General features: G+C 38.3%; 1 protein-coding gene and 1 long non-coding RNA gene across 14 annotated transcripts; both read right to left on the bottom strand.

The window, feature by feature from the left end:
• Nucleotides 1–751: 751 nt before the first annotated feature.
• On the bottom strand, nt 752–27,401 carry LOC114287702 (lysine-specific demethylase JMJ31). 13 transcript variants are annotated; one of them, XR_014346966.1, is made up of 16 exons: nt 27,110–27,396; nt 26,930–27,007; nt 25,820–25,903; nt 25,545–25,715; nt 20,546–20,614; nt 20,297–20,423; nt 18,913–18,985; nt 18,658–18,774; nt 17,464–17,583; nt 17,313–17,331; nt 15,316–15,397; nt 14,798–15,126; nt 2,143–2,278; nt 1,946–2,039; nt 1,522–1,618; nt 752–1,066 (listed from the first exon to the last, which is right to left on the bottom strand). XR_014346966.1 is itself a non-coding variant. In XM_082899518.1 (16 exons), the coding sequence occupies exons 2-16, from the start codon at nt 26,950–26,952 to the stop codon at nt 1,029–1,031; spliced, it is 1,707 nt and encodes a 568-aa protein (XP_082755644.1). In that variant the 5' UTR covers nt 26,953–27,007; nt 27,110–27,401; the 3' UTR covers nt 752–1,028. The 13 variants fall into 13 exon arrangements, 8 of the variants coding, with proteins under 8 accessions (XP_082755644.1, XP_082755647.1, XP_082755642.1 ...); XM_082899518.1 differs by having other exon boundaries at nt 2,143–2,258; nt 20,546–20,762; nt 27,110–27,401; XM_082899521.1 differs by having other exon boundaries at nt 2,143–2,258; nt 25,592–25,715; nt 27,110–27,401.
• Nucleotides 7,869–14,298, bottom strand: LOC145804705 (uncharacterized). The gene is made up of 2 exons (XR_014346969.1): nt 13,316–14,298; nt 7,869–10,084 (listed from the first exon to the last, which is right to left on the bottom strand). It is a non-coding gene; the product is annotated as an uncharacterized LOC145804705 (long non-coding RNA).

Here is a 27,401-nt window from a genome sequence, read left to right as displayed (position 1 = left end):
AAAAACAAGGAAAATATGATCCGCAAAGAGGAACTTGGTGGTGTATGCTATGCATTTTTTGGCAAATGTTACATAATTTTTTGGTAGAATTACGACAATTTGTGATTCAGAAATCAAGTTATACATTTTTGTGATAATGTTAAATGCATAGCATTACCAAAAAATATGAAATAAACCATAAATTGTCATAACCCTACCAGAAGATTACGTAACATTTACCACAATAACGCGTAACAAGGTACACAACACCATTTGAGGGGTGTGTACCAAAGGATTTCCCATACAGGTATCCTAGTTTCTCAATATCATCAACCAGAAAGGTTTTAATCTATTCATTTTCTTGAAAACAAACTGTAAATGTTGATTTTGCCTACAGTTACAAGAAGATAAGACCCATCCTACTATACATGTGTGTCAGGCGACCTTCTAAGACAATGTATTACTATCTCCCTTCCTCTATCCATGCAAAGATGTCATGAGCTAAATTCCAAAGATTACTGTGGTTGCTAACTTTAAACTATCCTTAAATCCTACATCAACAGCAAAATGTCAAACTTTACAGGCCCTCCAAACTAATTTCATCATCTCAAGTTATCAAGTCTTACCATTTTACACTATCAACGCATTGGTAAGTTTTATTGAGAAAAACAATAAATATTTTGTTATTGCCAACCAAAAGAGAACAATTTAACGTATGCAACTTGTTTAAGCAAAACATAAAGATGAGCTATGAATTTTAAACTGTACAGAATTTAGGACAATTCATTGAAATTGTATCATCACTCAAATCACAAGGACTAACCAGTATATACAAAGCTAAAACATCAACAATTTTAAAGAACACATGGAACTCGTAAACAGACTCACATGTATAGGTACCATTAGAGAAAAAAAAAAGCCTTTGCTTGGACAAATAGTTATGAATATGAATTGATTTGCACTCTCAAAACTGTTGTCTGAACAAATTGTCTTTACAGTAGTCCATGTCATAGATGACTCATCAAACTGATGGTTTTGGCCCATCAAAGCTAATACCCAAATATTGATCCAACACGTTCTTGAATGCCTACACAATAAAAAGAAATAAAAAGAAAAAAGACAATAAGTAAAGCATCATAATTGATAAAAATTTCCTGGAGAAGATCATTTCTATTGGAGTATGAAATATATGAAAAGTTATCTGCTCATTCATGGGAAATTCAGAGATCTTGCAATTATTCGAATTGATTCTCATATATGGATGCAGTAAAAACATGTACATGCAATGCCCACAGATATCAACATAGCAACAGAAAAAAGTGAAAAGCAAAATGAAGGGGGAAAGGACATGATGAAAGGGGATTTAGAAAAGGCTGTTTATTTGAAAAAAAATTAAAATGTTTTCAGTGCCGAACAGACCAGAAATTAGTACTCGATCAAGATGTCAAGTTTAATCAAAATTTTCATTGAATGACCGTATCTCAAATTTTGTATAAAAAATAATAATAATAAACTAAACAATATTTATAGAGTAAAATTTACATGTAGCATGGAAACATTTACTCCGATAATAAGGTACCAAGCACAAGTAAAACATTTGGTGTTTTTCCCCATGCAGCTCTTTCCATCTCCAGAAAACCTAAATGAACAAGTCAGTCATGTTCCCTAGCTTAACAGATGGTTCATTATCTAAAATCTAGAGAAAGAAGTATCAATTTTTGCACTCCTACAAACCAATAAGTAAGAGAGAAATTATTTCCAGAAGATCTACCACATACAAACAGAAAGACGAAAACTTAGAGATGTAGCCTGCATTTGCAAAACAAGCAGATATGTTCTGCATCAAATACCAAAGATTTTTTTGACTCAAACTTGAGTCTCTTTATTGAGGGAATGTTACCAAAGCCGCTGGGGTGTCCCATGGGGAAAAATCCCAAAGACATTTTCAACATGAGAACAGCATTACCTGAAATGCAAAAGCCTCTTTCCCACTCAAAATTGCATCCATTGCAGCAAATTGGTCATCAAATGCACCATAAAAAACTTGGTAGAATTTAATCCTGAAACCATGAAAATTGCATAATAAATTAAAGCAAAATAAAGAGTCTACCTCTTTCTAATATCAATAATAGAACAATTACACTGCTTGAAGTTAACATGTACCGATCTTCCTCAGCAGTCCGTTGATCCATCTCATCAAATTTCTGCGTAAGGACTTCTGCCCCCACTGGTGAAAGCAAGTGCAGTATCAAAGCCTCCAGAGTTCTTGGGAAATTGTGCTGAAAATAAGTAAAATAACCTGACACACTTGCAAAAAAAGAAAAACAACAATAACAATTGACCTTGCTTCAAATGTTATAGTTTATTCTTCATCACCAACTGGCTCGTAGAAAGGACATCCATAAAAAATAGAATTTATAAATAAATAAATAAATAACAATAAAAAAATGGGTTCACTGAAGCAACATCTGCTACTGGTGATAACTGGAAAACCTCCGATGTGACACTCGAACAAATGTGGTCTCAAGTTAAAAAGGAAGGGTAAGGATAAAACAAAACAAAACAAAACAAAGACAACCCAGAATATAACTTTGTTTGGGATTCCAAACAAATAGATTTAATTAACAAAGATGTGGAACCTTTGTTAATGTGGACTCAATGTGGACTCAGTTATTTAAAGATGTGGAACCTTCCTCAACAAAAGAAAGTACAAACTAGACAAATGGACAAAACTAATTTTGATCAGAACTGTCTGTGCGTGCACAGAAGTGGCACCCTCATTGTCAAACATATGACTGATGTCAGCATTTCCAGAAAAAAGGAATAACCGGTGGGGTTATGAAGCAGATACTTCCTATGATGAACTGTTGTCACCTTATACATGTCCAACACAGTGTTAAACACACCACTCCTGCAGTTCTACAAACTTATTTGAGATGATCAAATACACTTCTTACCCCAAAACAAATTTTTTTTTGGATAAGCAAGTCATATTATAACCAAAAAAGAAAGATATACAATGGAGTTCAATACACATCTTCTGTAGGGAGAATAAATAAAAACAAAAACAAACTACTCCTTCAAAAGAAACAAACTAAGCTTATAGATGACAAACACAACATACATAACAAAGGATTCAAAATTTCCCTCTAGCACACTTCAAGTAATGAAGTTTCGCTTTGAGTTTTCTTCTGTTATCCTTCTTTGTAGTCTCTCCATTAATGGGATCACTTGGAGATGGACTCCCTCTACTTTTTAGGCTCTTCATTTGACACAACAACTCTTGATTTAATTCTCCATTACCCAACACTCCCATATCACATGATTCAAGGACATCAAAAGCATTAGATGTTAATGGGGTGAAACGTTGCGTCTCTCCCTCTTTGTTTATCACTGTTGCTGAACCTTGCCCATCATCTCTCCCTTTTTTCTTCACCACTTCCCACTTAGTTTAAACTTGTATGTTAGTCTCCTTGACTCTCCATTCTTGTTTGGAAGATGGAGGGTTCAAAGTCTTTGGCTTCTGAGGGCACAAATTAGTGGTATGACCAAAAGTCTTACAAACATCACACCTTTGAGGCTTCCATGGAACCTCAACTTGAATCTCATATGGGTCACCATAACCAAGATTTATTTTGAAAGACTTAGGAATCTCTTTATTTGCTGGCACTTCAATACATATTCTCGCAAACGTAAGTCTGCTTCTCTTAAACGTAGGCTCATCCAAATAAAGAGGAGTTCCCATGATGCTAGCAATGTAACCCAAGCCTTCTTCAGTCCAAAGCTTCAAAGGAACATTATACAACTTCACCCACAACGGCACACTTGAAAATTCACACTTTGTTAGTTTTAGTCCAGGTTGCCATTTTTTAACAACAATCAATCTAGCCCCAACGTAATAGGGGCCATCTTCCCCAATTTTGTCTATGGCCTCTTCACTTTTTACTTTAAAAATAAAAAACCCATTATCAATGGAGACAACATCTTCAAGCAAATTTTTCCAAAGTTTCTCCGTCCAAGTTTTTACATAATGGAAAGAGAATCTTTTATCAATAAAGTATCCAACCAAGGCATTTTCCCGATGAGAAAAGCCTTTTTTTGAGATCTCTATAGGGACATTGTACATGCCATCTACTAGGTTCTCAATCTTATGGGCACCTATTTTATACTTCATTTTTGACACCTTGTTAATCTCTTCTTTAAGTAAAGAGCTCCAAGCTTGTACAGGCTTACCTGATATAGCAGTTGTATCACCTCATTTCTACAAGCTCGCACATTTTCAACACTCTTCTGTTGCTTGGTGCCAATTACTTCTCTCCTTTGTCAAGTTTATTTGTCATTATCATTTCATTTGTCGGCAGTGGGGAAACAATGGCCAATTTTGGCCATTGTTCAAGATCAGTTAGCACTCTAGTTGGTGTGTTCCATGCATTAGGTGTTTGATGCTGCTTTGATGATTGCTCAGTTGAGGCTTGCATTTCCACATTCAATTGCAATCGTGGTGTACCAAGATTTCCACACAAACATAGATCGACACAATCACACTCGATTGAGCTATCCTCCGATTCCACATCCCTTAAACCCCTTTTGTTTTCATTCAAAGACCCGTGCCATGGTCCCACAAAATCTCCAGATATGAGAAATTTGGGGGCTCCTCGGATGCGTGTAGACCTACGGGGGATTATAGCAGGCATCTCATCGGTAGATATTTGAGCATCCACTTGATTATCAAACTCTTGCAAGGAGACCTTGGTTGATTTGCACTTAGCAGATTTACATTTTGATTTACTCTTCGCTAATTTGCTCTTAGCTAGTTTACCCTTCTTCAATGATATGTCTCTCTCTCTCTCTCTTTCTCCTTAATCATCTTATGGCTTCTCAGTAGCAGAGTTCACTCAGGCATTTTGTCAAACAGGTGGAGGGCAAGACCTCTGGTTGTACAGGAAACTCTACACCTTGTAAGTCAGCTTGGCCACTTTCAACAACAACTACGGTTAGCACTCAGTAACCCAAGAACGAACCAGAGGCCTTATTGGTCTGCAATGTCGGTCTGTGAATGGGAGCAAGCCTCAGATCACAGCCTCACAGATCGTTGAGGGATGAATCTGGGAGGCTTGAGTTTGGGTGGCTCTGTCTCTCTCTGAAGATGTACAACCCAGCAAGAATGATGGAGAGATCACCTCTGATCGAATGCAACCGATGGCTTGTTTTTTGTCCTATTTCTCATAAAAGTATCAAATTGAAACCAAGCAAAGCCCAGGGTTCCAATGAACAGTGTACGCAAAACTCAGAGAAAATCCTAACTTTTGAATTCAAAACCCTAATATTTTAAGTTTGGAGGATGAACCTATTCAAACTGTTGAAGGAATAGCAGTTTCTTGAATCCCAACTCAACCAACTCAACCAGTTTCTTGCCGACTTCACCATCGTTGAGGGGGCAGACCTTCCTAGTGTGGGTAACCCCAAAACAAATTTAACATTTTTCATGAGGTGAAAACACATCAAGCATGCAGCAGACAAAACATATAGATGAAATAGGTGTAAGAATAATATATTATTATTTGGGTTATTATTTTGTAATTATTCTATGTCTCAGGGCTCCCTTGTAATTATTAATCTTTATTAATATAAATACGGGATGATATTCTAATCATTTCCTAATCTTTTTATTCTCTAAAATCATCATGGTATCAGAACCTAACCCTACAAGCTAAACCCATCTACCCATACTATTCCTATTACCCACCGGAGGCATTAGCCACCACTGAAGACAGATCCTCTCTCTGTCGGCTCAAGCTGACTCCACCCTGAGGGGCTTCGGCTCAAGCCGAGAAGGACCCAAGTGTTTTTGGGTGGGTTGATGACTGTCTAGGGTTTCGGCTCACCCTTATTGGCCGAACTCAGCAACGAAGATCAACCTAGGGTTCGAAACTTACCTGGGTTGGTCATCTGACTGCTCTTGGTAGTCCCTCTGCCTCAGTCAACTTCCCCTATGCAGTCGTCTCTTTACCTGGGTTGGTCGTCCGACTGCTCTTGATCACCTTTAGTCGTCTCTTGTTACTTCGTCTCTGAGTATTCACTTTGTCCCTTCATCTCTTGTCTATTTGTCTGTCTTCATCTCACATGTCGAGTAGTGCATTTATTTCTCTTAAAACCAGAACCAGAACTCCAAAAAAAAAAAAAAAAAAACACTTATGCATTCTTAATACGTTATGTCGTTATAGTGGTCATTGTGTCTTTCCTTCCACCACCAACTTCCGGGTTTGTGATTGCCACTAGTTTTATTAAGGGTTTGGTAATATAGTATCCATGGCAGATTCTACCAGTGTGTCCACTACTTCTCAGATACCTAGGAGTGAGAGTTCCATTATACCCACTCCATGCCTGATAACCCAACCCTAGTCTGAAAATCACCACCTCTATTTAATGGTCAGAACTATCTAACATGGTCTTAAAGTTTGACTATATTTTTGAAGAGCAGAGGGAATATGGGATATGTTGATAACAAGATACAGGCACCTAGCATCACTGACCCGGGTTAAGACCAATGGGAGATTACCAACTCTTTGATTATGGGTTGGCTTATTCATTCGATGGTGCCAGAAATTGGTAAGGATTACTTGTCTATGGAGACTGCTTAGGATGTTTGGGATGTTGTAGCTACCACCTATTCCCGCAAAGGGAATTTCTCACAGGAATTTGAGTTACGCCGATCTATTGAGAGCTCTATTCAGGGGGAGCAAACTGTGCTTCAGTACTTCACCTTCCTCACCAACGGTTGTAAATGCCTTGATCATTTGCAGGACTATAAGCTTGTTTACACTGTTGATTCAGTTGGGTACAGGAAGTTCATCACTCAGGAACGAGTCTTCAAGTTTCTGGCGGGCCTCAATGTGAAATATGATCCAGTTAGGAGTCGAGTTCTGGGTATGGACACTCTTCCTTCACTTCAGGAGGCATTCGCCTATGTACAGAATGAGAAGAGTCCTCAATCTGCTATGATGTCACATGTCTCTACTAACCACTTAGCATTATTGTCTACCCCTAGAGATGGCCTCAGCCTGACTCCTATCCCTCCGTCTGCCACCAAGGAGTCTGTATTCTGTGATTTCTGTTGCAAACCGCGGCATACTCGTGAGACATGTTAAAAGCTTCATGGGACTCCATCCGAGGTCGAGGTGATCGATCTGGTTTTACAGGAGGTCGGTCAGGCCAGTCTAGAGGACGGGGCTCTCATTCATGGGCTCATCAGTCTAGTACCGTTGATACACTTGATTCTACTTCCGTTTCCGTTGGCCAGCTTTCTGATGGTCTCTCTGGCATGACTACTCATGAGCTTGAGGATGTTATACGTCACTTGCTGGACCGCCGATCTTCTACTGCTCTCAGTACCTCTTCCTCATCATTTGCCCGCTCAAGTAACTTAGCCTCTTCTCCTTATGTTTTCCTGTCTCATAAGTCTTTGCTATAGATTATTAATTCTAGTGCCTCAGATCATATGTCCGGCTCCTCTGACCTTTTCTCTACCTATAAGCCCTCTTCAGGTCAAGACAAAATTAGGATTGCAGATGGTACTGTTTCTTCTATTTCTAGGAAAGGTTTAGTCCATGTCACTCCTACTTTACCTCTCTCTTCTGTTCTCTATGTTCCTAATTTTTCTGTTAACCTATTATCCTTGAGTCGTATTACAAAGGAATTGAATTGTAATGTGACATTTTTTCCTAATCATTGTCTTTTTCAGGACCTTGTTACGAAGAGGACGATTGGCAGTGGTAGTGCAGAAAATGGTCTCTACTTCCTGAATCAACCAGACAAGCTTGCTCATTCTTCCACCACGAGTCCTACTACCACCGATGACATATGGCTATAGCATCGGCGTCTTAGGCATCTTTCTTTTTATTTATTTAAATATTTATTTTCATATGTTTTTTCAAACAATAATGTGTCCAAATTTCTTTGTGAATCTTGTCAACTTGAAAAACAATACAGAGCTTCTTTTGCTCCCAATTTTAATAAAAGTTTAGTTCCTTTCTCATTAATACATTCTAATGTTTGGGGTCCATCTCGTGTTGTGTTTGTGAAAAATCATCGCTGGTTTGTTACATTTATTGATAATTTTTCTCGTACTACTTGGGTGTATCTCATGAAAGACAATAGTAAGATTTTCTCTGTGTTCCGCAATTTTCATAAGATGATTTGTACTCAGTTTGAGGCTACTATCAAAATATTTCGTTCTGATAATGGGAGTGAATACATAGATTCTGGGTTAGGATAATATTTTTCTACACAGCATTATCCATCAAACCTCTTGCACCAATACCCCTCAACAAAATAGGGTGGCAGAACGCAAGAATCATATCTTCTTGACATGGCTCGGTGCATGTGTTTTTCTATGAGTGTGCCTCAGTCCTACTAGGGCGACACTGTTCTCACCGCTGTCCATCTTATTAATCGTCTTTCTATCCAGGTCTTGCAAAAACAAGCTCCTCTTCAAGTCCTCCTAGGTTTCCAGCCCGTATTTTATATTCCTCCAAAAATATTTAACTGTATCTGGTTTGTTCATAATTACTCTCCTACTCGTGGTTAGTTGGACCCTTGCTCCCCCAAATGTGTTTTCTTTGGGTACTCTCTTACTCAAAAAGGGCATAAGTGTTACCACCCTCCTTCTCGTAAATGGTTTGTACCCATAGATGTTACAATTTTTTTAGTCCCAGTCCTACTTCTTGTCCTCTCCGGTGTCAGTCCTCCTTTCAGAGGAAGCCTTGGTGTGAAGTGATTGCTGTGATTCCTGTAGTGGAACCACCACTTGTTCTTGCACCACCACCTTCTACTAGGACTACAGAACCCAATGTCACCAAAGATAGGGAAGGACAAGTTTATGTCAAGGACAAAAACAAACAGAAAGTTAACTGGCTACAAGAGACCACTTCTGCTCCTCCACTGCCATCTCCTGCTTCTAATGAGAGTCCAAGAAACTTTGAATTTCTTTGAGTCCATTGATCTTGATGTTCCTATTTCTAAGAGAAAGAGTGTGAGATCTTGTACTCAACATCCTATCTCAAATTTTGTGTCCTACTCTCATTTGTCGCCCTCATATAGAGTGTTTGTGTCAAATATTTCCTCTGTTAGCATTCCTAACCATTTTCAGGATACTCTTGCTACTTCTGAGGGAAAACTTGCCATGGTTGAGGAAATGAAAACACTTAGGAAAAATGGCACTTGGGAATTGACTGAGTTACCTAAGGACAAACGACCTATGGGATGCAAATGGGTGTATACTGTGAAACATAAAGAGGATGGTTCTATTGAGCGTTACAAGGCTAGACTTGTGGCAAAAAGGTTCACTCAGACATATGATGTTGACAATCAGGAGACCTTTGCACCTGTGGCTAAGATAAATTCAGTCAGAGTACTTCTCTCTCTAACGGCTAATCTAGACTAGCCACTTCATCAATTTGATGTAAAGAATGCCTTTCCCCATGGTGACCTCGAAGAAAAGGTATATATGGATATTCCTTCTAGTTTTGATGATCATCAGACAGAAGGCAAAGTATACAGGCTTCGGAAGTCATTATATGGTCTCAAACAATTTCCAAGGGCTTAATTTGAGAGATTCACTCAAGGTATGCTTAAATATGGCTTCAAACAAAGTCAGGTAGATCACACCTTGTTTGTGAAACATTCCTCACGTGGTAAGACTACAACACTCATTGTTTATGTAAATGACATAGTTCTTATAGGCGATGATAGTGAGGAAACACATCTGTTGAAGAAATATTTAGCCAGTTAGTTTGAAATCAAAGACTTTGGGAGCTTCTAGTATTTTCTGAGAATTGAAGTTGCTCGCTCTAAGGATGAGATATTTATCTTACAGAGGAAGTATGTGCTTGACCTATTGAAGGAAACTGAGATGCTTGGATGCAAGGCCTGTGACATTCCACTGGAACCCAATCAAAAACTGAGGGATGATGAAAGAGGAGCAACTGTTGATAAGGGGAGCTATCAGCGATTAGTGGGTAAGCTCATTTACCTATCTCACTCCCGCCCTGATATTGCTGTTGCTGTCAGTGTGGTTAGCTAGTTTATGAATGCTCCTCATCAAATTCTGTTAATGTAAATTGTAAAAGTAAATACTACCACCCACTCCACCTACCACCTCCACTACCACCCACTCCACCTACCACCTCCACTACCACCTTCACCTACTCCCAAATCCTCTCCTATATAAATCCTTGTAATATACACAATATATATATCAATCAATAAAACATCAATATATACATAATTCATTCTCTATACAATACTTAACTTGGTATCAGAGCTTGGTTAAGAACCTCGTAATTTCGCTTCACCGGCAGGCGGCAGCCTCGCCTTGGCCGCCTGCCGGACCTCAGCCCTCGTTATCGGAGCACTGTCTACTCTTCCCGTGGTCTACTCACTGTTTGCATGTACTCTTCAAGTTCTTCCTCGCTGTAGTTTCCTTCTGCACTGAGCTGACGTTTCATGTCCTCTTGAAGCTGGATCAAAGCAATTGCACCTGTTGCGGCTGTAACTTGGGATTTAATGAAGTGGCCTTTGTTTCTGAACCACTCAGCAATGAAAGGTTGAGTCGACCTTTCAGTAATTCGGCAAGCTTCTCTTCTCTTTCCCTTTGAACAACCCTCATTTTCTCTTGCAACTTTTTAGCAAACTACTCTCCTTCTGTAAAAATATCCAATGAAGCCATTGAGGCCATGGCAAGCTGGCCAATGTAATCCTCAAAAAGCTCACTCCCAAAGAGCATTGCAAAAAAATTGCAGCAGGATCAATGATTGCATCAGTTGAAATTCCAGACTTCCCACAAGCATCATAAGCCTGTCGTTGGGTTGGATCACTCAGCACTTGGGTCTCTTATCCCACAAGCATCATAAGCCTCTCTCTGGATCTCTTATCTCTCTCTCTCGGGTTGCATTTTGAGGGGGGGAAGCTGGGCACACATACACAAGCACACACACGGCACACACCAAACAACCAGCACATGGGGGCACCCACTCAATCTCTTTCTCTCTCATATTTTATTAATCTCTCTCTCTTCATCCAACCCACCAACTTAGTCGCTTTTGTTCCCCACCATAATTGTTTTCACCACCCACCACTCCCACTTAACTTTCTTTTACTTTATTTCTTTTGCTCCATCTTTTCAGCGTTGTTCTAACATAATAATTCTCCATCTTAGTCCACCAACTCACTCTCCCTCTAACATAATAATTCTCCACCGAATTGGCCACCCAATGAGGGAGATATATTGTATTAAAAAAAAAAAAAACTCAAATAATTTCTCACCACCCCACACCAGCACTCACTTCTCTCTTTTATTTATTTATTTTACACACTTTTTCACGGAAAGTGAGCCAGCTCTTTTCAAATAATTTTCCATTACATTTTTATTTTTATTTTTTAAAAAAAAAAAAACAAAACAAAAACAAAACAAAAAAAAAACTACATTCATTCCAGTTGATTTTTCTGCCTTACCACACCTCCCATTCGAGTTTGCCAAACACACTTATTTTATTCATATCAGGGATTCACCCCGCTCACCATTCTACACCAAAAAAAAAAAAAAAAAAAAAAAAAAAACAAACAAACAAACAAACAAACAAACAACAACAAAAGCTTTGTTTTCTTTTCTGCAGCGGCCACACATCGACCTCACTTCTTCTCTACTCTGCCGCCGGTCTTTTCTTTTTGCCTCCGCCCTGGGCGGTCCTTGCCGGTGTTGCCTCCGTGTTTCCCACTCCACTGGGCATGATCACTACTCCCTGCTCCTCCACTGCAGCATATGGCGGCCCTCCAAATCGGAACATCACGGTGGCCTTCCGCTTCAGCTCCTTGTTTTCCGCCTTTAGCACACTTATCTCTGCTCGCGCATCCTTATACATGCGTTGGAGCAGAGCCAGCTGGGAGTTTAACTGCTGCACCTCATTTGCCCTACTCTGCAGCCGGTTCGACAAGTTTGTCACCGCAGTCATGGTTTCCACACATGACTTCAATGTATACTGATTGGCCTCCACATCCGACTGCACTGCCATTCTTTGCTCCACCGACCGCATCGGAAAGTTCAACGGAGCAAACCCAGCGGTGTTTGGTTGAGGTTCACTGGCCACCGCACCAGTTATCTCTCTTGTTGACTCGTTGAGGTCGGGAAAGAGAGTCAACAGACCACGGGAAGACGAGGCCATTTTCTGGGCAACAAAGTGTTACAGAATATCTCTCGCAACAGAGTGTTACAGACACTCTCTCTCAGCACAACGAAGAGTTTTTCAGCGTTTTTTAGCGGGTTTTCTGCCTCAGCCTCAGCCTCCGCTTCGATTTATAAAGACCTTGACGAAGAGGCAGACACGCGCATCATGCGCCGCTCGGCGCTCGCCGACAACTTGGCACACCTTTTGATGGCACGTCTTTTTATGGATTGGGCACGCCTTTTGATAGCACGCCTTTTGACAGATTGGGCACACCTTTTGAGGGCACGACTTTTGAGGGCTCGATATCTACATCCATGTATATCTTTTGGGCAGCCTATATACACACTCATACAGTGTCTTCTACACCGGTCAGCTTTATCAATCCCTTTTCAACCTCAAATAGGTTTTTATCTTCACACCTATTTGAGTTTGAGGGGGGGTTATACACAGTATCATGTATAAGTCGCTCATGGCGCACTGTGCATCACCACAACCTCTACTACACCGGTCCGACATGACCCCGTAAACTGTCTTCTACAACGGTCCGACATGACCCCGTAAACTGTCCTGCTACATCGGTCCGACATGACCCCGTAAACTGTCTTCTATAACGGTCCAACATGACCCCGTAAACTGTCCTGCTACAACGGTCTGACATGACCCCGTAAACTGTCTTCTACATCGGTCTGACACGACCACACAGTGTCTGCTACAACGGTCCGACATGACCCCGTAAACTGTCTGCTACAACGGTCCGACACGACCATACCGTGTCTTCTACAACGGTCTGACACAACCATACAGTGTCTCCTATCCCATTTTTAATTTTATTTGTCAGCTTATTTTTCTGTTTTGTTACTCTCTCCAAACTCAAGTTGACTAGTACCTATCCTCCTTGAGTTTGAGGGGGGCTGTTAATGTAAATTGTAAAAGTAAATACTACCACCCACTCCACCTACCACCTCCACTACCACCCACTCCACCTACCACCTCCACTACCACCTTTACCTACTCCCAAATCCTCTCCTATATAAATCCTTGTAATATACACAATATATATATCAATCAATAAAACATCAATATATACATAATTCATTCTCTATACAATACTTAACAACTTCGAGGCTGTCATGAGAATTTTGAGATACTTGAAATTTGTTCCAAGTAAGGGTCTTTATTTTTCAAAGTATGATCATCTTCGTGTGAAAGCCTATACAGATGCTGACTGGACTGGATCAGTAACTGATAGGAGATCGACTTCAAGATATTGCACCTTTGTTAGAGGCAACCTAATTACTTAGAGGAGTAAGAAACAGAATGTGGTTGCCAGGTCAAGTGCAAAAGCTGAGTTTAGAGTTATGACACAAGGGGTGTGTGAGCTCTTATAGGTCAAGTTATTGTTGAGTGATCTAGGTATTGATCAGACGGACTCCATGCGGTTATACTGTGATAATAAGGCCGCTATCAACATCGCCTACAATCCAGTTCAACATGACAAGACAAAACATGTTAAGATTGATCGCCACTTCATTAAAAAGAAACTCACTAATGGCATAATATGTACTCTCTTTGTGCAGTCTAGTGAACAACTTGTTGACATCCTCACTAAGGGCGTTGGGAGTAAGCCATTTCATGACATCTTAGGCAAACTGGACATGAGAGATATCTTCGCACCAGCTTGAGAGAAAGTGTTAGAATAATATATTATTATTTGGGTTATTATTTTATAATTATTCTATGCCTCAGGGCTCCCTTGTAATTATTAATCTTCATTAATATAAATAGGGGATGATATCCTAATCATTCTCTAATCTTGTTATTCTCTAAAATCATCAATAAGGTGGTGGTGGCGATAGTATGCATTAGGAATTATGCATACTGTAGCTGTTCAGCTCCGTCCACTGAACGTTATCAAAAATTGAACAGTTAAAATATTTGTCCTGCCAAATACTTATGCATGTGAAAGTGTGTAAATTTATATTGACATGACCATGTCCTACTTTTGGGAATTCTCCATGCTGGTGTGCTTAACATAAATAAATTTTATAATAACATATCCTAGCCATGGTCATGTCCTACTTTTGGAATTTTCCACACCGGTGTGTTTGTGCCAGGTTCTGTCATGCCCATATCCATACCAATGCTAAATAACAACAGAGCAGAAAGTTCTCTATTCCAAACACAAGGAAATGAATTCCCTCAAACATTACAAACTCACTGTTTTCCACAACTCCACTGCAGTTGGTACATCATTAGCAACTACATACTAATGAGAATAGTAACCTTACATCTCTAAATAGCATACATCTTTCTTCCATTACATTAGGAGAATAAATGTCTGTTTAAACCTAAATACTACCCCCAATATGTGTAAAGAATGCAATAAATTATATAGATCACACCATAAAAAACAATAAAATATAGCTAGTGTCAACAAAAGAATCAGAGGTAGGCTTCGAAAGAAATTACAAAGGGAAAATATCCAATAAGTCCTAATTCCATATGAATCAAACGCTCAACATAGTCCTAATAGGACACAACGGAAATTTTATTGGAAAAGTAGGACTTAATTGATATTTTCCCAATTACAAACTCACCGCCACGGCAAGAAAGACATTCTGAAGGGCAAGTGGATGGAGGCTCCAAAGGATAGAAGCAACTGGATCATCTTCAAGGCAAAACAAATTCGCCTTTACAAAATTCATCCGTTGACCTTTCTCTCCATCTGCTGAACCATTACTTGAGGAAGAATTGACTGGTTCACTTTGGTCAGCAATATTAACACGATCATGGACCAAAGAAACAAGTTCATGAAGAGCCTTAAGTGTAAGGGGTTCCAGTTCATGCAACGTAAGTTTCTCGTTTGTCTTATTACCCTTTGAATCCGCACCTCCACAGATCTCATCAAAATTATGGTCATTGTCATCTGGTAAGTAAATCAACAACAGAAAATTTAGGCCCAACATAAGAATAAGTAACAAGTTTCTTTCTTTTCCACCAAAACCATCAGAGGTAATATAAGACAAAATTATCTCCACCACTAATAATTTCTCAAGAAGATAGCCCCCACAACCTAAATATTTCCAGTAAAATATATAAAAAAAAATATTGTGACCTGCTTGTCCATTGTTAAGTCGCCCAATCGTATGCTTCTCCAATTTTGCTGCACCAGCCATACTCTTACGCAGCACTTGGTTCTGTCCTGATTTAAAGGAAAAATTATGCCCCATTGTGCTTAAATTAAATTGCAAGTCAGGTAAAAGAAAAATATACGGCAACTTTTACCCTTCTGCCTAATGGATACAATTAAAAATGATTATTAATTTTCATGATTAATTCATCACTAGATCAAAGTTTATATATATATGAGTACAGATCAATGCAGTGTTGTGAAAGGCGCGCCTAGGCGCAAGGCGCAGCGAGATGCAAGCAGTGCACCTAAAGGGACCCAAGGCAAGGCGTGTTTAATAAGTCTTGCGCCTTGGCCGCAACTTGGCCAGGCATTGAAAGGCACAAGGCGCGAGCCTAAGAGGGCTTTTTTTTGTTTGTTTATGATTCTGATCTAACGGCTTTGATTTGTGTTCGAAAGGCTCCAATCACATAGGATTACCATTCATACAATGCAACTCAACCCAAATCAGTCGACTCAAATCCCTAATCTATCAAAGAAATCTGTGTCATCTCTTCCTCTAGGCTCGTCTCTTTCGACTTCAATTGAGGTAAGTTCTTCTTCTTCTTCTCCTCCTCCTCCTCCTCCTCCTCCTCTTCTTCGCTGGTTGATGGGTATTCGATTCAACCCTTTTTCTTCTTCTTCTTCTTCTTCTTCTTCTTCTTCCTTCGCTGGTTGCTAGGTATTTTTTTTCTCCTTCCCCTTCTTCTTCGTTGCTTCTTCTTCGTTGCTATATATATATATATTTTTTTTTTTTCTTCTTCATCTTCTTCACTGGTTGCTCCCTGTTTTTTTTTTTTTTTTTGCTTCTTCGATTTCAACTCTCTCTCTCTCTTGCTCTTCTTCTTCTTCTTCTTCTTTGCTCTCTCTTTTTTTCTTTTTCCTGCTTCTTCAACTCAGTTTCTTGCTCGCTGTTTTTCTTTTTTCCTACTTCTTTGTTCTCTGTTCTTTTTCTTCTTCTTATTCTGCTCTATTACATAGAATAATGCGAATATGAGAATAGCAACACCCTTCTTTTTCTTCTTCTTTTCCTTCTCTGTTTTTTTTTTTTTGGCTTCTCTTCCATCCTTGTCTCTTTTTTTTTTTTTGCAATTATGTCTTTTTTTATTATTATTATTATTATTATTTTTTAAAAAAATTGTCCTAGTACTTGAATGTCTGGAACAATTTTTCAGTCCAAATGTGAAAGTCTCAGTCAGTGAAAGCAAAAGGAAAAAATTCAGAATATGGCTTAGAGAATTAAATATGCCTCACTGGCTGATCAAAAAAATTAAATATGCCTCACTGTACTTAAACTTAACTTGCAAAACAGGAAAAAGAAAATTGTAGGGCAACTTTTACCCTTCTGCATAGTAGATAAAGTATTAAACTGATATTAATGTTCATGCTCAATTCATCAGTAGATCAAATTTTGTACGTATACATATGTGAGTACAGATCAAGGTTAACATACTAAATGTCTGGAACAATTTTTCAGTCCAAATGTGCTAGTCTCAATCAGTGAAAGCAAAAAGGCAAAATTCAGGATATAATGTAATATATCCCAATCAACACATCTCTGACAATAAACAATGATAGACACAATTAAATCAGTGATCTGCCAGTTCTCTGAAGCAAGAAGTTTTTGCAGAAAACCCAGCAGAGATTATCAGAAAACATCAGCAAAGATTTGAAAATATCTTTCCATATATATGTACTCATATTCACTACTAAATCAACTAGCTGCCCCTTAGTTTTGGTCTGAATCTCCACCCGGGAGTTGTTTGTTGACCAACAAAGGAAAACCCAACTTTTTGTATAGTTATCAAACATCAATGAAAAAGTAAAGCAACATTATTATTCCTATAGAAGTCAGGCAGATGAACAATATTGTCAACTCATGAAGGTAAAAACATACAACGAGCATTGATGGAATTCATGAGTTGAAAGATCAAGAAACATACCATTTGTTTGTCAGTCAATCTGTTTCAGACAAATGAGAGAAAGAAAGTTACAAAAGAAAAACAATTAGCCTGTATTATTGAAATGCTAAACAAACAGAAAGGGGGAAGAGAAGCAAAAGAACACATTTTCAAGACAATATACGACAATTACCTTCTCAATATTATGCGCAAATAATATGCATCCATGTGTTCTGTCATGCCAGATATCTGGTTGGACCGCCACCAAAAGTTAATAGCAATTGTCAAATCATCACTATCCACTTGGTGAAACCTGCAGTAATCAAAGATAGCAAAAATCTTTAAAAAATTTAAACATGGAACAAGATAAAGTCCGTACTGAACAAGCATTTTCACGTGGAGTGAATGTTATTTTAATTTGAGCAAGGCATAAAAGACAAGAATAAAAGAATTTGTCAGCTATAATAACAAGTTTCCAGCCAATGCTGCCAGTGAAAATATTAACCTCGTGGGTGTTGCAGATGAAGGAAGCTTGATACACTCGTCACTAAACGACCTTTATTTCACTTCATTACTGTACAGAGCATGCACACAACAGAACTCTCCCTCAGACAATTAGTCCACACTTTCAAATTGAGTTTCTCAAATGGTTTAAACAGTACACGTAAATATTTTAGCTGGATAGAAGATTGTATAGCCCCTCCCCTTATCAGGACAAGTGAGAAGGACTTAAAACTTAGGATAGAAGTGGGTACGGAGGAGGCTTTATGAAGTGGGTACAGAGGAGGCTTTACGACCCAAACTGGGTTTGGCACGGGGTTGGGATTCGATCAAGTCTGCCCTACCCCATTGTGTTCATATTGAGTAGAGGAAGTTAGCTGTGTTATCCTGTTCACAAACACAAACTTCCTACCCCACATTGTGTGGAGGAGAGACATAACCTCCAACACCTTTATTAAAAATATAAAATAAAATAAAAATAAAAATAAAAAATCAGTATTCATTTGATGGTAATGCTCCAGTCAACTATTGCCTCAAATAATTAAATGTTTAAATCTCAGTTTATTTCGTGTGGAATCATGCTTGCCTTCGGAGTTGGGACCATGCCAGTGTCATGTTTTCTTAGTCATATGGCACTATAAAGAAAATGAACGAAGTGCATTATACCACAATAGCTTATCAGTAAAGATAAAATGGTCACCTAAAATATTTACAAAGACAAATAAGAGGAGGTCACAAACAGTCATTGTAACTTCATAATAGTGTGTTATCACATAAGCCTGAGGAACTGGCATCATATTGAAATGCAGGAAAGTTCTAAAGACATGGGAAAAAAAGGGGGGAGAAGATTAAAGTCATTATGAACATCTGAAATTTAAAATCTTACCAGCCTTCAGGAATGAAGAGAGCATCGCCTGCATGAAGAATAACCTTCTGGGAATACTCCATTGACCGTTCCGCTCTTGTATGAATTGAAAGATTAGGGTTTTCTAAAGATACAGCACTGCCAGAAGGATAAACAAGAAATAGAAAAATTCAACACTGTGACGACAAAACCATCTGTGGTGAACTAAGTTTAATTATAAACATCAATTTTTTTTGCTCCCAAAAAATTAATCTACAGATATAGAAAATAAGATACCTATGGTTTGAGGCTTCTCCATATAAAGGCATTGGATACAAGTAGGGACTTGCAGAAGGAGGCCATAAAACAACTGGAAAGCACAGAAGTTTGTCCCAAGAAGAGAGAGTAAGGACACTAATATCTTGTGAAGACTACTCTCAACAAACGTAAAACCAACCAGATTTACCAGGCATTAATACAGTAATTTCAGTTCTCCAAACACAAAGCAATTTTAATATATATTAAAAAGCAAAAAAAAAAAAAAAATAGAATACCATTATTATGGTTCTAGAGGCCATATTTTTCCAACCTCGAAACGTATATAAAATATAAAGTGGGTACCTCACTCCCCTTTTTACTAATATTCTAGACTGCGCACAAACTTAAACTTTCACCTGCAAGTTCCAGGATACGTTAAAGCTTCAGCATGCCAAAAATAGTTAAGAAATACACAATTCCCAACTACTCCACCCTCCAACAGCAAACCATATCAATACGAAAATACCATAACAATTCCCAGTAGGCCATCCTAATTCTCCACACACTTCACAATCCTACCTCCAAGCAACACTTTCATCATGATAACAGCAAAACTTGAGACCACCATGTTCCTTTCCCTCCCATTAATAGTTCAAATCTAATTACTTGTCTCCCCCCCCCCCACCCCACCCCAACACACACACACACACACACCCAAAAAAAAAAAAAAGTAACAGCCCAAAGCTAATAAATAACAATAAGTGAAAAACAAAGTTTTTGCTTAGATACTTTTGGGATGGAAGCCACATAAACGATTTTCCAAACTGAAGACAGTTGCCAGTGTAATGGCAATGGACCACCACAGCACATTTGTATGTGTGTGATGGTGGACAAATGTGGAGACTATCTCCTTGCGTCAGCAGCATAAATTCATGCATCTGTGGGTGGTATACTGAAACAAAATGAAGGAAACTGAAGAAAGACCCAGCAGATAGGAGGAGAAAGTAGAGTGTCATTTTTGATAAAGTAGCAGAATGAAAGGAAGAAAACTCTAAACATAAGCAATAGACCACTGTAAGTTCTTTTTTTTTCCTTGTCTTTTTCCTTTTTTGGGTTACAAAGGGGCCAAAGCCCATGACCAATATACTTTCTTTGTCAATAAATCCATCTTCCCAAGCTTGGCCAAATTCCTAATTTCCAAGACAGACCACACAAACAAAATGAAACCATCAACAGACCAGACCATGAGGACAAATTGTTTATGCATTTGTCGCAGCTAATGACAGAACACTGACATCACCATAAGCTTACGAGTGTACTTAAGTAGAGGGGATAAATGCTGACAGTTCTCCACCTCAGTTGTGGTGGAGCAACAATAGTCTAAAAAAATCAACAGGTCACATTAAATTCAAAAATCCAAAACCTTGTTTACGGCCGGAAACTATGCACAAAAGGTTATGGTGTGGATCATAGTGAGTGCTGGATCTACTTTGAGCATTGTTCATCCACAAATTAATAGCAGCCAGTTCTTTTGTCTCGAGAAATGGAGGCTACAAAATTGACAAAAGGTAAGGAGAAAAACAAGTATTGAGCATCAGATTAGAAATTCTTGAGGTGGAGAGGTAAAGACCAAGAAACAACCACGAAAATTGTTGGAAAGGGACCTACAGACCATTTGGATGTCTTCTCTTAATGTCGCCAATTGAACCCTTTCTTCATTCTCAGAATTCATAATTGGTACCTGAATTACGAGTAACCAAATTTTAATCCACATTTGAGCACCATCACCCCTAAAACAAGTAACAAGGTAGGTAGAGTGCACCCTTATAACTGATAAGCAAGAAAAAACGTTCCATTTCATTTCCATAGAAACAGCCCATTTCCATCTCCTAGAATATCGACACGAATATTAGTTAAAAAACTGAAATTTTAATGTTTTCTTTGCAACATATCAAACCGCAGTGAGAATCACTGAAGCGCTACAAAACATTATAAAACAATGAGTTATTTCAACACCTATTAGGAATATCTAACATGAGTAATTTGTATTTATCTTTTTTTTTTTATAAAAAGAAAAACGAAAAGAAAATATGTGAGAGAAAATAAAATCTAAAATTTATGAAAAGATCTGAGAAAGTAAACAGGAGAGGTCAAGAGAAAATGGACATTATTAAGCCACTACTTCTCTTTCTTTGTTATTATTGTTATCTTTCTAAATTAACATTATCACTCATTGGTACCCCCTTGTCTTTTCATCCCTACAACTATTCAAATCTAGCATTTCTTGTGAATCCCCCCTTCCCAAATTAAATGTTTAAACTTTTTGTTTATGAGTTTCTGATATTCATTGACATTTATTGAGACATATTCTTAATCTTTAAAATAAATAAATAAATTGTAACCATTTTTGCATAGAGGACCTCTTGCCTTGGGATCCCTTTAACCTTTGTTTACTATAAATAATGTAATTTTTTTTTTTTTTTTTTTTAATAATTTTGTAAATTTTATTTGTTAGAAAGAACTTGTCCACACTTAAAATTGTATAAACCTTTGCTTAACAAGATTGTTTTGTGTAACATTATTTTAAGGATAACAATTCTTGGTATTGAACAAAAACTGAGAAGCACGTACACGGACATGAACACAGATACAGACACGGACACGGACACGTGACACAACACGGATACGACAAAGACACGACAATTTTTGAAAAATGTAAAACACGACACATGGGGAACATACACAAAACATATAGTTTTATTTATTTATTACATGTCATCTAGATGAACATATCATTGAAAGATAATAAAAAATGCAATATAACACTAATTTCTATAAATTTACATTATTTTTCTTTTATCATTGAATCTTAAGTTATTTTGTTCAAATTTATAATTAGTTTTATGTATGTCTAATCAATGGACACATGTCCTCCTAGTATCAAAGGAGTTTCCGGGTCTAAATTTTGTTTTAAAAAAAATAGGAAACGTTTTGACAAGTGTCGGACACGTGTTAGGAAGTGTCCAACAAGTATCGGTGCTCAACACAACATGGACACAGCACCTTTTAAAAAGTGTCCGTGCTTCTTAGAACAAAAATGTGTTAAGTTTTTTTATCCAAACATTTTCATACATTTAAAAAATAAAGGGTAAATTACAAATACACTCCCTAATGTTTGCTTAAAGTACGGATTGCCCCCTGTAGTTTGAAAAATTACAAATACCCCTTTGTTAAAAAAATTGTAAAAAATAAACTGATGTATTATTGATTGATATCTTATTGTTGTTATTAGTACAAATGTGAGAGGCTCCTTATATAGGAGATATAGGTGTAGTAGGTGAAGTGGAGGTGGTAGTGGTGTAGGTGAAGTGGAGGTGGTAGTGGTGTAGTGGGTTAGGTTTAGTGGAGTAGGTGAGGTGAAGGTAAATTCTAACAGCCCCCCGCAAACTCAAGGAGGATAGAAACTAACCAACTTGAGTTTGGAGAGAGGAATAAAACAAGAAAATACATAAAAATAAAAAAGGATAGGAGACACTGTATGGTCGTGTCAGACCGTTGGTGAAGACACTGTATGGGGTGTCATAACGTTGTAGAGGACACTGTATGGTGGTGTCAAACCGATGTAGAAGACAGTTTATGGGGTCATGTCGGACCGTTGTAGAAGACAATGTTGTGACAGTTTACGGAGTCTTGCTGGACCCTTGTAGAAACTAACCGGAATCTATGTCGGGACAGTTTACAGAGTCTTGTCGGACCCATAAAGGAGCTAACCGGAATCAATGTCGGGACAGTTTACAGAGTCTTGTCGGACCCATAAAAAGTTGCACCCTCAAAAGGTGTGCCCAATTTTGTCAAAAGACGTGCCATCAAAAGGCGTGTCCACTTTGTCAAAAGATGTGCCATGAAAAGGCGTGCCAGTTTGTCGGGCGGCAAGAGGCGCGCGATACGCGTGGCTGCCTCGGCTATTTAACCAAGACGAAGGCTGAGGCTGAGGCATACCATTCTGAAACCTCTGAAACCAACCCTTCGCTGAAAAAACTCTGCCTCTGCGGAGAGAGAAACTGTGGAACTCTTTGTTGCCATTCTGTCACCAACCCTTCCGAACATTACCAGTCTGAAATTGCTATTTCGCTGAAACACTTAGCAATCCAAAAACATGGCCTCTTCTTCCCGTCCAGCTACCCAGAACCTGCTCACGCTCTTTCCAGAACTGAACGAGCCCACAAGAGAAATAACTGGTGCGGTGGCCAGTGAACCTCAACCAAACACCTCTGGTTTTGCTCCATTGAACTTTCCGATGCGGTCGGTGGAGCAAAAAATGGCGGTGCAAACTGATATTGAGGCTAATCAGTATACTCTGAAGTCATGCGTGGAAACCATGACGGCGGTCACAAATTTGTCGAACCGGCTGCAGAGTAGGACAAATGAGGTGCAGCATTTAAATTCCCAGCTGGCTCTGCTCCAACGCATGTATAAGGATGCGCGAGCAGAGATCAGTGTGCTAAAGGCAGAAAATAAGGAACTGAAGCGGAAGGCCACCGTGATGTTCCGATTTGGAGGGCCGCCATATGCTGCAGTGGAGGAGCAGGGAGTAGTTATCATGCCCAGTGGAGTGGGAAATATGGAGACAACACCGGCAAGGGCTGCACAGGACGGAGGCAAGAAGAAGAGACCTGCAGTAGAGTAGAGAGAAAAAATCCCACTGTTCCGATATGTGTTGGTTTTGATTGTTTGTTTGTTTGTTTGTTTTTTTTTTTTTTTGTGTTTTTTTTTTGTGTTTTTTTTTTTTTTTTTTTTTTTGTGGGAAAATTGTGATCGGGGTTGATCCCTGAGATGAATAAAATATGGTTTGGTGTGCAAAGTTATATGGTATGAATGAAATTTGAAAAAAAAGTAAAAATAATGTGAAAGAAAAAATAAAGAAAGAAATAATAAGAATAAAGTTGAAATCAAAACGAAAGATAGGGGAAATAAGGAAAGTGGTTCACGGGGTTTATTGGCCCAGTTTTTTTTTTTTATTTTTATTTTTATTTTTATTTTATTTTTATTTTTTTGTTTAATAAAAAATTGAAGAGAAAAAGAAAAGAAAAGAAAAGAGAACCAACTATTGATGATGAAAAAGTGAGAACCAACCACGTGAGTGCAAAAGGTGAAGATGGGTTTAAAAAATAAAAAAAAAAATTAGTGGATGATGGCATGCTATCAAATTGTAGGTTTATGAGAACCAACCCACGTGGGTGGCTTTGGTTTTTTTTTTTTTTTTTTTTTTAATAAAATAAAATAAAATAATAAAATAAAGAAAGTTTCATAAAAGGGATGCACATGGTTCTGAGGTGGTTCATAATAAGAATAAGAATAAACGGAAGTGGGAATAAAAGGGAAATATCGTGGGGGGCATAGGGGTTGATTATTAGAGAGAGAGAGAGAGACCAGAGAAGACTTCTGCTTCATCTCCTTTCCCATCTGCCTCCACCTTCAGATTATCCTCAACTAAGACTGATTTGATGGCTTACTTCGACTCTATCTCTCGCTTGTGGATCTCTCATGATGTTGATCTCTTGGGCTACCAGACTAGCCGAAGCACCAAAGACTGATTTCGAGTTCTGGAAAACCCTCTTTCCTGTTGCTGTGGCGCATACAATTGGGCATGTGGCTGCGACAGTGAGTATTGCAGTGTTGTTTACTCACATCATCAAGAGTGGTGAGCCTGCTTTCAGTGTGTTGGTGTCGAGGTTTCTCTTGGGGGAGATTGTGCATCCAGAGGTACATGAAGACAGTGATGAGACCTAGGCCTCTCTGATTTCGATGTTGATGATTGGATCGGATCGGATCGGAATGAAAGATCAGACTTTAGGACAGAGAAGAGTGAAGGTATGTGTAGAAAATTTTAGTGGATTAGGTTGAGGTCCGGCGGGCGGCCAAGGTGAGGTTGCCGCCCGCCGGGAAGCGAAAATAGTAGGTTCTAAACCTGCTCTGATACCATGTAAAAAATAAACTGATGTATTATTGATTGATATCTTATTGTTGTTATTAGTACAAATGTGAGAGGCTCCTTATATAGGAGATATAGGTGTAGTAGGTGAAGTGGAGGTGGTAGTGGTGTAGGTGAAGTGGAGGTGGTAGTGGTGTAGTGGGTTAGGTTTAGTGGAGTAGGTGAGGTGAAGGTAAATTCTAACATTATTTAACAGAATTAACTAAAAAAAAAAATTCATAATTGCTCTTCCATACAATAATAAGATTACCTAAATTATTAATTGAAACATATTTATAACATTATTAAAAACTGTTAATTGACTTGATGATTTATTAATAAAATTGGCGATTTGTTATGAAATTAAAAATCTCGGGGGATGGAATGTAATTTTTAGAACCAGAGGGCGATTTGTATTTTAATCAAACCTCAGGGGATGTATTTGTAATTTATCCAAAATTAAAATAAAATAAAAAATGAGTGTTGTCGTTGCTTATCTTTCCTAAACGTTTCCTAAATATTACCACTTCCAAGCTAACTGAAACAACGTACTGAAATTTGAAACAAAATTTTGATCCTAGCTTACAAGCCCATAATAATTATTTCTTCAACAACAAAAGGAAAACCAATTTTGTGTATGGTTATACATTTAAAAAGCCAAAATAAACATCCATTATTGTCAGTCCCCCAAAGTTGTGACCTGTGCCAGATAAATTTGTTGAGGAGCTTCTTCAAAGGGCATACAACCTTGCTTTGTATCACATCCTTCCATCCCATGCCTTTCTGATTCAAAAGAAACATCACTATCCCTGCCTGAGTTGTGGACATGCTTGTTACAATAACCAATGAACGTAGAGAATGGCAATGGAACCTATAGTTCAAATTGGAAAAACGTGATTGAGGTTGAGGTCATCCACGAAAAGAAGCGATGGAAAGCTCCATAATTGGAACAAGTTTTAGGATAAACAAAATTACCCTCTCGTGGCTTCTAATATCACCATAAAAGACTGGTGCAGATCTAGATAGCATAGCATCCACGACAAATGACCCCGCTCGTTCCTAAATTTCCACATACGAATAAGTGAGCAAGTACAAAGTTCAACTAAAACACACATGTCAACATCTCGCCGATTGTATAATTATCAGAACAATTGTTTTTCCCTCTTGGTTCAAAAGACACAAAAGCAATATTCTAAAAGAACAAAGAAGCTAACTCCAATCAAGACAAGCACACTGTGTGCCTCAAATAATGTCAGTGACATGCAGTCATATAGTGCTGTTATGGTGAGCGCATCCAAAAAAACATGTTTGTCATAAGTAGTGCCAATTGTTCCTATTAATTGAACTACAAGTTTGAACACTAATCTCTAAAAGTGAATCAATTAATAACATCATCCCACTTTGAATATATACAGCTCATAGAAGAGTCATAATTCCAGTATTTTGCCTAAATCACGCAGAGTGGCCTCCACTGAAGCATTATACACACACATAGATGTTTTTATTTGTGTATAAATTCATCCCAAAAAAGTTGCAAAACAGATAAACTTGACTTGAACTAAAATAATATCAGGATGACGACCAAAATCACACCCCAAATTTCATTTCTCCAATTTGTTTTGTCCACTGCAGTACGGCTGTGTTTGGATCTTGGATTTTGGCAGGGACAGGGAAAATCTGGGTGAAGTTAACTATATTTCATTCTATCTTTTCACTTTTCCTTTCCAAATCACCCAAACACAAAAAGTGAACACCACTGAAGCAAAGTTAACTATATTTCATTCTATATTTTCCCTTTTCCTTTCCAAATCACCCAAACACAACGTAAGTGGCAAGAAATAGGAAATGAGAATTGAACAAAGACTCCAGAGCAAACCCTAAACCCTAAATCATAAAAAACGAACACCACTGAAGCATTATACACATACATGTAATTGTAAATAAATTCATCAGCAAAATTCAACAGAGGAACTTCAACTAAAATAAATAGCAAAACGAAATCAATTTTACACTAACATCGGATACTATAGACGTGTCTATATATATATATATATATATATATATATGTAATTATGAATGTGTTACCAGCAAGTAGTCGAGACCGCCATTGAAGGGGTTCCAAGTAGAGAAAGCTTTCCAATTCTTTATGCAGCCATTGAATACCTTTCGGAAAAGGAAAAGAAAAAATTAAAAAGATTAAAGTAATCAGTTTGAGGATCAAGAAGAGAAAGAGGAATGAAAATAATGCGTATATGATGAATTTACAGCGGGAACATTTCTGGACTCAATATGTGAAGAGAAATCTTGGGATGATGGAATTTCTTCGAATCTAAGAATTCGCAGAGCCTCTTCCACCATTTTTGCCTCTCTCCCACTCCCAGGGCTCGACTCCTTTGTCATGGAGGAAACTCGCCTCGTGCCGGTGTCGATGCTTGAGAATCTAACTTGGTTGTTTTTTTTTCTTCTTCTTGCTATTGAGGTACAGGATCCTCTAGAGTGGGATTCCTGAAGTGATCGCTGGAGTCGAGTGATCCAATGCCTCAAAATAAAATCAACT

Source organism: Camellia sinensis, chromosome 12 (genome assembly GCF_055761805.1).
Source record: "Camellia sinensis isolate YWXY chromosome 12, ASM5576180v1, whole genome shotgun sequence".
Classification (NCBI taxonomy): domain Eukaryota; kingdom Viridiplantae; phylum Streptophyta; class Magnoliopsida; order Ericales; family Theaceae; genus Camellia; species Camellia sinensis.
Note: the sequence above shows the minus strand (reverse complement) of the source record. Positions and strands in the feature narration are given on the sequence as shown.

Bases quoted from the DNA above. Each gene is read 5' to 3' on its own strand.
- LOC114287702 (XM_082899516.1), bottom strand. From the start codon at position 27,244: ATGACAAAGGAGTCGAGCCCTGGGAGTGGGAGAGAGGCAAAAATGGTG. The intron at 18,986-20,296 runs GTTTTGGATTTT...TGTGCTTTCCAG, and splicing joins AGTTTCCGGCCGTAAACAAG to TTGTTTTATGGCCTCCTTCT. The intron at 15,127-15,315 runs GTCACAATATTT...TTTACTTACCAG, and splicing joins ACTTAACAATGGACAAGCAG to ATGACAATGACCATAATTTT.